Raw genomic sequence first — 13317 nt, forward strand, 5'->3', positions numbered from 1 at the left:
TTTCAAGTGTAGCTGCTAATCCGCATGTTCTTTGAATGAAGACTTCAAGAAGAAAAATGCCAATTTCAAAATGTATTTAACAATAGAACCAATTCGAGATACAAATATTACAGAGCTCCAGGCCAGTTCATAACCCTAGCAACAACAGAGTTAATTGTCAGGGCATGAAGTCTGACAACCTAACTATCCCTTGGCCCAGTCTTTTATAGAAACACACATGCAAATTCTCAATGTTCATGCAATCCAATCCAGTTCCTCTGCTGGGATGACCTCGTCCTCTTCTTCCAGTCCCATTTGGTGTTGATACAGTCCTTCTTGTCCATTATTTTCCCAGGTGGCCAGATCAAAGTTCCCATTCTTCATGCAAATAAGATCATCAACCCCAGCCTGATGTCCCGTTTACAATGATTGTTTAACACCCCCTGCCTGACTGGTTCCTGAGATTACAGTGGAACAAACAACAATCCTGTGAATGGAATGTCTCTGTTCTTTATTACATTTGCTAATGAGTCTACCTTGCCTAACTTCTAAAAGAAGACAGGAACATATGGTGAAACACATACAACAAGATAAAGACAATTCTCATCAATCACCACCTCACAACATGGATTCTGGACTACCTCACACAAAGACCACAGTTTGTGAGGGTGAAGGGCTCCCAGTCAGATCGGCTTCTCTGCAGCACTGGTGTCCTGCAGGGAACAGTTCTGGCTCCTTTCCTGTTCACCCTCTACAGTACACCGCGGACTTCTCATACAGCACATCTTCATGTCACCTCCAGAAGTTCTCTGATGACTCTGCTGCTGTCGGCCTCATCACTGATGGGGTCGATACGGAGTACAGAGGACTTATTCAGGACTTTGTGGACTGGAGCCTGCGGAACAACCTCCAGATCAACGCTGGCAAAACCAAGGAGCTGGTGGTGGATTTCCACAGGCGTAACAACCCCCTGCCTGCACCAGTGAACATCCTGGGAACGGATGTTGACGCGGTGGAGTCCTACAAGTACCTGGGTGTTCACCTAAACAATAACCTGGACTGGTCACACAACACAGACGCCCTGGTCAAGAAGGGCAATAGCAGACTGTTCTTGCTCAGGAGGCTGAGGTCTTTTGGAGTGCAGGGACCCCTCCTCAGGACTTTCTATGACTCTGTGGTGGGATCAGCCATCTTCTACGGCAGTGTTTTTCAACCTTTTTTGAGCCAAGGCACATTTTTTTTCATTGAAAAAATCTCGCGGCGCACCACCAGCAGAAAAAAAGCTTTATTTAACACTGAAGAATTATGTTACATTATAGTGTCTTGAATAGGAATCAAGTAAACAAAATGAAAAAGGTATTTTATAATCTTTCCATTTTTTACTCACTCAGTGTGAAACATGGGTGTGTTTGGATGAACACAGAGCTGATATCCTGGCAGGAATCGATGAAAGACACACACGAAGCTCTTCCTCCACAGCTCTCAGTCTTTCTCTGTTTTTAGTTTTTACAGCAGTCAGGCTTGAAAAGCTCACCTCACACAGATATGTTGTGGAAAATGGGAGCAGTGTTAAAATAGCTTTGTTGGCCAGCATTGGGAACTCCTTTGCAGCTGCCAACCAAAAACTGTCCAAAGGTAGATCAGCAAAGCTAAGCTTGAGACCACGATCGTGTCTCAGTTCAGTCAGTTCCTCCTGCTCCTGTAAAGTCATGTCCTTTCCAACAGCTGATGCTGAGCTGAATGGGTCCCTAACCCAGTCAAGGCACTCTGTGGAGGCTGAAGAGAAATAAAATGACATCTTCTCCTCAAGAGGTTTCAGATGTTTAACTATTACCTCACCCAGTGCAGCAGTATTAACATCTTGCCATTTATTGGTGAGTGGGAACATTTCAAGATTGCCACTTTCCACATGTTGCTGCCAGAGTTGCACCTTTGAACGTAATCCATTTATTTTATCTGTACTAAGCAGGTTTTCATTTCGGCCTTGCATTCGTGTGTTCAGTTCATTCAGATGATTAAAAATATCTGCCAGGTATGCCAGCCTTGCACACCACTCATCACATGCAAGCAGCTTTGCATAATCGGAACCCTCATTTGTCAAAAAAACGTTAAGTTCCTCTCGCAGCTCATACACACTGGCCAGCACCTTGCCGCACGACAACCATCGCACCTCCGTATGAAACAGCAAGGCTTTATGCTCCGCTCCCATTTCCTCACACAAAGCCGCAAAAATGCGACTTTTCACAGGTCGTGACTTCACAAAGTTTACCATGTGCACAACATCATCCAACACAGGAACGAGGTCTGCTGGTAAAGTCATGGCAACGAGGGCTTCGCGGTGTAAAAAACAGTGCGTGATGAGCACATCTGGGTTTTTTTCCTTCACTCTGCTTACAAAGCCTTTGGTGCTTCCGACCATGGCTGCAGCTCCGTCAGTGCACACACTCGTGCAGTTTTCCCACTTAAGTCCTCCTTTTTCCAGATATTCTGATGTAACCCGAAAAATTTCCTCTCCTGTTGTTTTTCCTGGCAAAGCCTTGCAAAATAGAAAGTTTTCTATGATTTTGTCTCCATCCACAAAACGCACATTAGCCAAGAGTTGAGCATGTCCACTTATATCAGTTGACTCATCAAGTTGCAACGCAAATTTATTACTGATACGGATCTTGTCCAAAACCACACTTTCGATGTCTGCAGACATCTCATCAATACGTCTGGAAATCGTGTTATCTGAGAGAGGGACTTTGGCTATTTCCTTAGCCGCTACGGGTCCGAGCATCTCGTTTACAATGGCTTTGCAGGCGGGAAGTATTAATTTCTCTGCCACAGTGTGGGACTTTTTTGATTTAGCCACAAGTTCAGCGACGTGGTAGCTAGCTTTAAGGGCTCTCTTGTTTACCTTTGTAGTTTTTCTCATGAAATCTGCCTGTTTCTCTGTGTATTCACACAGGCGAACAAAATACTCAACATTTTTATTTTGAAGTGAAGGGTGTTTCGTTTGGAGATGGTGTTTAAGCTTACTTGGGACCATAGCACTGTTGGAGAGCTTTTCACCACATACCAAACACAATGGAGTCGGCGCCATTGCATCTCCGGTAAAAGTAAATCCAAATGAAAGATAGCTTTCATTGCATTGCCTCGCGCCAGAAACTTTGCTCGACGTCACCGTCTTTGCTTTCTTTTGACCTCCATTCATACTGGGGCCTTCATCTGGGTCTGGATTTTGTCCAGGGTCCAGTTCAGAGCCAGAATTTTTTCTCTTCAAAAACTTATCCATCACTCTCACCGCTGTCCCGCTATCCACAACGCCACCGTAAACGTCACCTGCCGCGGCATCGATGCGTCACTAATTCGCTTGTCTCCAAGCACAATGCAATTAACAATTAGCTACCTACCTACAACCACCTACTGGTATGGAAGAGTACTACATGGTTACTCTGCCTGGCGCTAGACCGCACGGCACAAAAATTTGATAATTTCCCACGGCACACCTGATAATATCTCACGGCACACTGGTGTGCACAGTGGTTGAAAAACACTGTTCTACGGGATAGTCTGCTGGTCCAGTAGCATCACGGACAGGGACAGGAAGAGGATGGACAGACTGGTGAGAAGGGCCAGCTCTGTCCTGGGATGTCCCCTGGACTCGGTGGAGGTGGTGGGAAACGGGAGGATGATGGCTAAGCTGTCATCCATGTTGAACAACACGTCCCACCCCCTACAGGACACCCTGACAGCACTGGGCAGCTCCTTCAGTGAGCGGCTGCTCCACCCTCGCTGTGTGAAGGAGAGGTATCACAGATCTTTCCTGCCGGCTGCTGTCAGACTGCACAATAAACATAACACCCGCTAGCACAATCTGAATATTATATATTCTGATATGTATATTGTATTCACCCTCTGTACTATGTACAGGTATACAGAGGCCGAGTATCCATTTATCTGGATTATTGTAAATATACATCCTCTTTGTATATTCCAAATCCTATTCTATTCGATTTTATCTTATTTTTCTCTGTGTGCTCTTGCTCTTGTTGCACTGTAAATTTCCCTGTGTGGGACAATAAAGGATCTGAATCTGAAAATTGTGCATTTTGTGAGATACATACACCTACCATTTTGTGAGATATTGAGGTGCATTCTATGAGATACACCCACCTCAAATTGTAACCACATAAAGAGAAGTGTGGTAGCAGTATGGATGTATGGAGAGATGTTGTTTTTATGTGAACTCTTAGCATGGTCACTGTAGAGAGTACTTACACATGTGATCAAGATACTGAAGATAATCAAGTCCAATAGGGCAACTGTTGCTTCACTGGTACCATGGATCTTTAGCACTCTATTGTCGTTTGCTGTGTGCACCTGCTTTAAAATAAGTGATTAAAAAGGGCGAGAAGGAGGCGGCACGAAAGGAGCTCCAGAGGTCAGCCGCGGGAAATGGCAGACTCTGTTATTACAGGTCAGCAGTTTAAGATAGGACCGAGTTCTAAACATAATGACGTCTCAAATCACCCATGATGCTTTGCATATCTGGAGATGGACACTACCTTGAAAAGAGAAACTACAATGGCGGAGCTACCATTTATCAGTTTATTAATCTGAAATCTAACATCCTTTTTTATTGAACCCAGACAATGCTTCAATAAAGTCCAAAGTCCAAGTTTCTCTTGTGTAAAAATGGATCAAATTACAAAATCCAATTACATACGATCAGATATTTCTAAAGATGATGTTTCTAATTGGTGTATGCAATGAATGAGCATATAAATTGAATGGGATTGGTCTTGTTTGGTTCTTATTTGGTCCAATAACATAGCTTTGTGGAACTTCATGACTATGAGGTATTGATTGTCAACTTGTGATAACTGAAATGATTCACAATGTAGGATTTACTTTATCCCTGTCCTAATAAATAAGAATAATAATTAACACAGTCACTACTGTGCTAGTGGAGTTTTAGCCAGAGAAGACAAATATTTGACAGGAGGAAAAAGAAGCATAATTTCTAGTGGTAAAGCAACCATCTTTGAACACTGGGGTGCCAGGGATCCAATGCATAGTCTTTCTTCCACCTACAACACTGTGATAAATAATATTCCCAAACACATTCAGCCACGGTCAACGGGAGAGGATTCAGAGACTCTATTAGGACAGGTCAGTAGTTTAACACAGGACTTATTTTTAACACTCTGAAGCCTCAAACGACCCATGATGCTTTGCTTTGTTTAACTGGAGCCCAACCAACCAACCAACCAACCAACCGAGATAATAACCATTCAAAATAAAGACTGGAATAGAAACAAGATAAATGAAGAGTATGCTAATAGTCATTGTTTTATTTGCAGAAAATCTGAAGATGGACCTGCAGAGATGTGAATCTATGTCCAGATGTGCAATTTTTATCAAAAATGAATAAAAATATTTACACTATAAACACATTAGACAGACACACAGAAGCATCTTGGTGTGACGTCTGTGTGCGCCCTTGTTGTAAGGATCCTCGCCCCACTGGTCAGGCTCCTGGAGATCAACCATCATAGCATGCCCATGCTGATATATGGCCTCATACCTCTGTCCGCAGGAGGTTTGTGTTTGTTACTGCCTGAAACACGCACACAATCTCCAACTCTCAAATCATGCTGAACTTATGTGAGTGTATCAAGCCTTTAGCATTAATAATAAATGCTGGAATACAACAAATATTTATTAAAAATAATAAAATCATAGTTTATATATATTATATTTTTTATTTTCAGAAATTCTTGAAATACTACATGACAATGTGTGAAGTTTTCAAAGGCAAATTCTTATTAATGACAAGTAAAAATATAGACCCATAAAAAAGCCGTTTCTTTTAGGGATGTATTGGTTTTTGTGACCTACAATAAATAATCAAAAATATAGGCTTTTCTCACTCACATTAAACGTCAAAAGCAAGAACCTGATTCCTCGAAGTAACATATCAGGACACATCGTTTGTATATATTTTTGTCATATCATATCATATCATATCATATCATTGCAGTATAACAGTAACACTAGGTCTGTCTGACCTGACCTTTATAGTTTGTTTGAAGGCTGCTTTCTTTATATGTATAACCAGCCGCGTGATTACGGCTTCATGCATTATGACAGAAGCTGTTTGAAGGTAATCATTATCAAGTCAAGGTGTTTAAAGATTAATCTTCAACCAAACAGGTTTTAAGTGCTTGCCGCTGCACTTTTGCAGAAAAAGATAAATATACATAAATAAAATCCAATATTGTGATGTAAAAATAAAAAATCTGAAATATTTGACTGTAAAACTCTGTATCTCCATTTTCATTAAGAAAGGCATAAGTGACTCTTTTAGGTTTGGGTGACATTTTTCAACCCTCTTTTGCCTCCTTTATTTCCTTTTGTCTGGTGGAGGGGTTAATGATCACCACTGTTATGGGTAAGTACAGCATTGATTGCACTGATATTGCCAGACATATCTCTGCAATCATTCATTAACAGGATAAGATTTTGATGCAAAGGAAGGAAGGAAAAGCACATGTATGAACCATGCAAAGGCATTGAGCTGTGCAAAGGAATAGGTTTATGCTTGGTGCCTAGAGTCACTCTTGACATTATGTAAAGACATTATATTTATAGTGGGCCGGGCCATCAAAGGCTCTTATTTTACCATAACCATCCTGCTTTTCAATCCTGTTGGACTAATCCTGCAGCTCGTCTCATTCAGCCCCATTATCGTACTGTTGGGAATATACTACTGGTCAGCCCCCTCTAGGGTTAATAATGCAGGTCTATTTTCTAAGGAGTGCTGGCAGGATTGTTTAACATGTTCCTGGTGCCGTATTTCATTCAGGCTTATCCCAGAGTCGGTTCATTGGTTGAAAAGTCAGACCAGGAAAAAGGAGCTTTTGAAGACATCCGGGGTGAATGGGAGGAACATGTCCAAGAATCTGTTGGATACAGACAGCAGCTTTAGATTATTATTATTTTAAAGGACAACAGAAGTCTCATGTATGTATGTATGTATGTATGTATGTATGTATGTATGTATGTATGTATGTATGTATGTATGTATGTATGTATATACAATGTTCAACATTTCATCCATGGGACCTCAGTCAAGCCCCAGCACATTTAAAGCACTACAGGGATTATTTCTGTTGAAGGCAGAATAGTTTGGATGTGATTTCCATGTCTGCTTGTCTGTCGGGCATCGTTACCCCTCTGGTCAGCCTCCAGGAGGCCCTTATATCAGCATGGCATCGCCCCCGTCATTGCCAGGGGGTTATGTTTGCTACTGCCTGAAACACTCAATGTTGAACTGCAGGACCACACTGGAGTGAGGTGAATTTCATGTAAACCTTTCAACACAGAAAATCCTGCCCAATAACCATTGTTACATCATCGAGCATTCATTTCCAGGAAACGAAATGCTGAAGCAACAGAGAACAAAAAGACAATCCTCCAATGTCTAATATAGACTAAAATAATATTTATCTTCAATATCAAACATATACTCGTGCCTGACCTTAGTCTGACCTCATTCACAAATAATAATTTAGTAAAAACCTTCTATTTATTCCCATTTTGCTCCACAATTTAAACAGGCAGACAAAACGCTGGACATTGATTCATGTAAAGGCTTTTCCCCCTTATTTTGATGTTTTCATTTATGCATTTATGTAACCATTTCAGGAGACGTGGTCACTATCATGAACATCTACTCTAAAACGGTTCTTTTGTATATGCGACTGAAGTGCTTAGTGGCCAGTTAAAATCCTGACTAAGGTCCTCAGAAATGTGTGTGTGTTTATTTTCACGACTGTGTGTGTTTATTTTCATGACTATAAGGCGCACCTAAAACACTGAGATTTTCTCAAAAATTGACGGTGCGCCTTATAATATGGAGCGCCTTGTGTGTGGACTGAGTTCCAAAATCTGCTGTGCGCCTTTGTTGGGTACACTACGGTAAACGCTCCGCCAATCGATTAGCAATACACCTATGCGTAAGGATCCCCTAAAATGGCGCCGGTCAAGCGAGACGCGTATGAATGAGGCTTACTTTAAACTACAGGCCATCGAATATGCGGCTGAAAATGGCAATCGAGCAATCTTAGTGTTTTCGCTTTATGAGGAGGCGGCATCTCTCTATACGCGCAAGGACAACTGTTGCGCAGCGGCTGCCCGCGGATTACCAGGAGAGGGCGGCCATCTTCCGCACCCACTGCCGCGACAAGATAACCGCGCCCAGCCACATCACCAACATGGATGAGATCCCTCTGACTTTTAACATCCCTTTGACCCACAAAGTGGAGAAAAAGGGACCAACACGGTGGCGATACGCACAACGGGGCACGAGAAGTCATCCTTCGCCGTGGTTCTCGGCTGCCACGGAAACGGACAGAGCGCTGGGTGACGGAAGGCGAACAGTCCTTCACAAAGACTGAGGCAGCGGCGGGCAGGTTGTGCCACCATATGCGGGTGGATTGTAGACGCATGTGCTATGATACCTATGTCTTCATGTATTGGAAGAGCTTTCATAAAATCAACGCTGAACCAGAACCCGTCGGTGAGTCCGATTCAGGTGATTAAGAAGAGGAATTTGGGATGTTGTACATTGAAATAGTGCAGCTGTTTCATTTAGATACAGAAGATGAAAACTTTGATGGTTTTGTGGCGGACGAATAAATACTCACTGTTTTACTTCCGTTGTCATTTTTTACTGTATGTTTCAGCATGCTCCTAATAATACGGTGTGCCTTATGTATGTTATGTACTGTACTTATGTACTGCGCCTTTTAATACAGTGTGCCTTATGGTCGCGAAAATACGGTATATACCGGTATCTATACCTCAACAGAAAGCCCATAATTCACTGACTAATGTTGTTTTTCAGTGTTATCACAAGAAAAATCTTTTCTAGTGCCCCCTCCCAAAAAAACCAAAACAATAGAATACTAAAGATATATGCCTTATTAAATGAACTGCATTTAAATTCCATGCATTTATCTTGACAATCAAGTTTAAAATAAACTGTTGTTGGATGGCATCAATGTTCCTGTTGCCCAAAGGACTATTTTTTATTTTCATTTTTCGTCACAGTGATTAAACCTGTGTTATGGAAACTAAGGTACAAAGGTTGGGACCTCGTAAATTATCTTTTGCCAATGCGAGCTGATGTCAGATGACACCGGAGACACTTTCTGCTGAGCTTTCAACAGTTGAGAACAAACACAGCGTCTGCTGGGAGTTTGTTTGGGACTGGACAAAAATTTGCATTTCTAATATGCCTGTTGCTGGACGGTGGAGAACAAAACAAGAGTTTAAAAGAGTACCAGGTGCTTTATGTCCATTGAAAAACACATTCCGCTGGACTTAAAATCAGTTCTGATCTATGGCAACAGAGTCAATCATCGCCACATTCTGTAGTTAATATTAAAATATGTCATCGGTTTTCTGGGCTAGATTAACAACAACCACCCCCTAAGGAACCACCAGGGTGTGAAATTTAGATTGGAGAGCTGCAACTAAGCATTATCTGTGAGATTTAAGAAGGAATTTGTCAGCTGATAGAAAGGTCACAGTAGACTACAGGTTTACTGACACTTCCTTTAAATATACAACCTAAAAGTAGATTTTAGCTAACTGCAGAAAAGATTATAGTGTACAGTTTAAAGTACATTGTAAGTGTAGTGAGGTTATCAGAGTCGAGATGCTGAAACAGTTGAGTTAAATATTAATAAGCAGCATCAACTATAATACCCTTTCCTTGGAGATCCACAGCATGTGGGACTCAGTGCTTGTTGACAACACTTCCTTTCAATAAGGAAGAGCAGGAGATCCATCCGTACGTCAATATGAGCACTTTTGGACAGGTTTTGAAAGAGGCTGGGGAGTTTGGTTTGTTTCAGAAGTGGTTACTGCTGGCGCTGTGCCTTCCCAGCATATTTTCTGCCTTTAATGTGATTGGTCAAGTGTTCACAGGCCTGAGCTTCCCACATCACTGCAACACCGACTGGATCCTGGAGCGCGGACCCAACCTGACCCAGGAGAGACAAAGGAATCTCACCCTGCCTGTAAACAAGTATGGGCAGTATGAAAGCTGTAGGATGTTCACTCCCGTGGATTGGGATCTGGAGGCCATTGAAGGTTACGGGATTAACATGACAAGCGAATGCATACATGGATGGGACTATGAGGCCTCTATTGAATTTTCCACTATTGTGACAGAGGTAAATGAGGAAACTCCACTTATTCTTTGATACTGTGTGTAATTTTCCCTTTTTAACTACTATTTCTGCCATCAAGATGGATCTTGTGTGTGAGGAAAAGGGTTTCATTGAGGCCTCTCAGTCCATGTTCATGGCAGGATGTCTGATCGGATCCCTTTTGTTTGGGGCGATTTCTGACAGGTACGCTCCAAAAGCATCAGTTATCAAATAATATTTCAAAAAGTGGGGAAAATGGTTGGATTCCCAGCAAGTTTAGTGTGTGAGGGAAACAGCCATTGATTGAGTCTGATCTAATCTGAAGAAATTAAAGACTATATTTTTGTCTGTCTATTGTCACAAAACTAAGGCAAATTTAGTGTCATTTCAAGGAAATATAAATAACACCATATTGTGGCTAGTTGTAATAAGCGCCTCTCCTGTTAAAATACTAGCCAGGATTTTTAAAAAGATACAATTTAGTCTCGACATTTTAAACAATGTAAATATGGTCGTTTAATCCCGATTCACCGCTGTACCGACATGACTCTGTTAATGTCTTTCTGCAACTAACTCGATGAACACGAGAGGGCAGCATTTATCTTGGGTCTTCTTTGGGTCATGTTGCATGAAGCAATGGCATTGCCCATTTTAAAAAAATAATCAGGTGGTAAAAGTCTACCAGCCCAGTGATATACCAAGAGATTGCTTTATTTTTTTGTTGTTTGTTTTAAATATACATGTTTTTTTCTGTTATATTTTTAGGTATGGGCGACGTTTTGCCACCATATCCAGCCTCTTTGGTCTGCTGCTGTGTGGCGTTGGCTCGGCTTTCTCACCCAACATTTATGTTTACATTATCCTGAAATTTTTCTGTGGGGTTACAGGAGTACTTGTAATGCAAGCAACTGTGATAGGTAAGTTAAGAACTGCACTTTTCAAACCAGTAAAGAAACCTCTGTCTTGCCTGCAGTGTCCCCGGAGATGAGTTTGTTGAACTGAAAGTGAAACAGACTCTGTCCTTGCATGATGTTGTTATACAAGAGAAGGTGAATCTATCATTGTCCTTCAGGCATAGAGTGGACTGGTCCCTCACACTCGGCATTTTGCACCACGATGATCCTGCTTTCTTACCCTGTTGGACTGATGCTGCTGCCTGGAATTGCCTATTTGATCAGCAACTGGAGGACGCTGCAGCTCATCTTCTTCAGCCCTCTGATTCTCCTCGTGGGATTGTTTTACTGGTAGGCATCATCTGGAGTCACTAATACAAGTCGGACAGAAATGTTATGAACGTCACTGATTCTGGATCTGTTTTCTCCTTCAGGCTTCTCCCAGAGTCTGCCCGATGGCTAATGACTCGGGGCAAGAAGGAAGAGGTGCAAAAGGAGCTTCTGAGGGCAGCAAGGGTGAACAGGAGGAAGATACCGCAGAATCTGTTAGATAAGGTCTGTAGCATCATAGCTGACAGGTCTGTGCGATTTGTACTTTTGGAATTTCCTCTGTTATTGCTCTGATTCTGCTGGGATATCCAAATGAGAACAATCTCTCAAGGATTCTGTGAGCAGATTGTTTACAGTTTCAGTCACACAAAGTGGATCAGCAACCCTTGAAAGAATATTGGCACAAATCTGCATAATCTGTGGCCGCACTGTTTCCACAACGGCTCCTGTGCGGGTGGCAGCAACATGGGTTGCCACAAACAAAAATTCAGGGGGTGTAGGTAGTAGAAGAAGAAAAAGCCTGTATATCATTATTACCATATTTTTCTTCTTCCTTTGTTTTGATCAGTTGGAAATAGAGGGCGCAGGAAAGAAAGAGAACATGTTGGACATCTTTACCACACCCTATTTAAGAAATCGTACACTCATCATGGGATTTATCTGGTAGGTTTGTTTTTTTTCAAGGAAACATAAGAAATTCCCTCATAGATGGATGAGCCACTGGATTTCACGTCATTGCTGAGCTACACTTGGTGTAAAATGTTTAATTAAAAAGTATGCTACTCATGATACCCTAAATTTATTGTTTCTCCAAATCTGACACCAGGTTTTCATCAAGTATGCTCTATTATGGATTGAGTCTGAATGTCGGAAACTTCGGCGTGAACATCTTCCTCACTCAGTTCATCTTTGGTATTGTGGAAATTCCTGCAGTCCTGAGCAATTTTGTTCTGACTCAGCGTTTGGGGAGGAGACTAAGCCAAGCGGGTTTTCTGTCTTTTGGGGGTGCTGCTTGTCTTTTGATCCTTGCAATTCCAAAAGGTACAGAGTTTTGTATGCTTTTTTAATTATTTGATTTTTTTTCATTTTTTTTCAACATGGATTGTTGCATTCAATTTTCAGACCTTCCTCTGGTGGTTACAGTCATCGCTGTACTTGGGAAATATTTTGTATCTGCCTCTTTCAGCACAGCTTATGTTTATACTCCAGAACTCTACCCCACCACTTTGAGGTGAATTGACCTCATGGGTAACGTTCTAAACATTTTAAAAAAACTTCTCTTTTGAAGGTAAATGCATGAATATACAGCATTGTTATTTCAAATCTGTTGATATATAAAAACAGCAGCATGTATGAAATTTAAATCTTTAAAAAAGACATCGAGGCTGAGGAGACATTTTCTTTTCTTGCAGGCAGAATGGTGTGGGTCTAAATTCTGTGTGTGGTCGCGTGGCAGGAACAGTCACCCCCCTGATCAGACTCCTGGAGGTCTACCACCACAAGATCCCTATGCTTATATATGGAATAGTTCCGGTAATTGCAGGTTGTTTGTCCCTGCTGCTACCCGAAACGCTTAATGTTGAACTTCAAGACCACACTAAAGTCAAGTGAGTGCATATTTAATGATGGCCATGATAGATTGTGAAAGATGCAGCATTAAATGCAGATGTGAAGAAAATCTATTTTATATGTTTTAGGAAAACTAAACAGGAACGGACAGAGGATGATCCTGCTGTGGACAATCTCTTGAAGGTCTAATTCAAACCATTGAAACCATTTACGTTGAATGTCTGTTGCTGTTTTCTGACATCACTCCTGTCTCAGCGAGTAAACGAGTAAACTCTGCCTCTTTAATATTTTTTTTATTGTACCTGTCACAGTCTTGCATTAAAAATATGTCTCCTGTT

At 41.6% G+C, this 13317-nt stretch overlaps 1 protein-coding gene across 2 annotated transcripts; it reads left to right on the forward strand.

Annotated features, from left to right (window-relative positions):
- Positions 1-9585: 9585 nt before the first annotated feature.
- LOC101064186 (solute carrier family 22 member 13-like) lies at positions 9586-13317 on the forward strand. 2 transcript variants are annotated; one of them, XM_011607948.2, is made up of 10 exons: positions 9589-10211; positions 10288-10391; positions 10953-11104; positions 11260-11431; positions 11515-11635; positions 11979-12073; positions 12237-12451; positions 12533-12641; positions 12823-13017; positions 13108-13317. In XM_011607948.2, the coding sequence occupies exons 1-10, from the start codon at positions 9837-9839 to the stop codon at positions 13166-13168; spliced, it is 1599 nt and encodes a 532-aa protein (XP_011606250.1). In that variant the 5' UTR covers positions 9589-9836; the 3' UTR covers positions 13169-13317. The 2 variants fall into 2 exon arrangements, 1 of the variants encoding a protein (XP_011606250.1); XR_003889881.1 differs by lacking the exon at positions 13108-13317 and having other exon boundaries at positions 9586-10211; positions 12533-12698; positions 12823-12953.

Source organism: Takifugu rubripes, chromosome 10, assembly GCF_901000725.2.
Source record: "Takifugu rubripes chromosome 10, fTakRub1.2, whole genome shotgun sequence".
Lineage (NCBI taxonomy): Eukaryota > Metazoa > Chordata > Actinopteri > Tetraodontiformes > Tetraodontidae > Takifugu > Takifugu rubripes.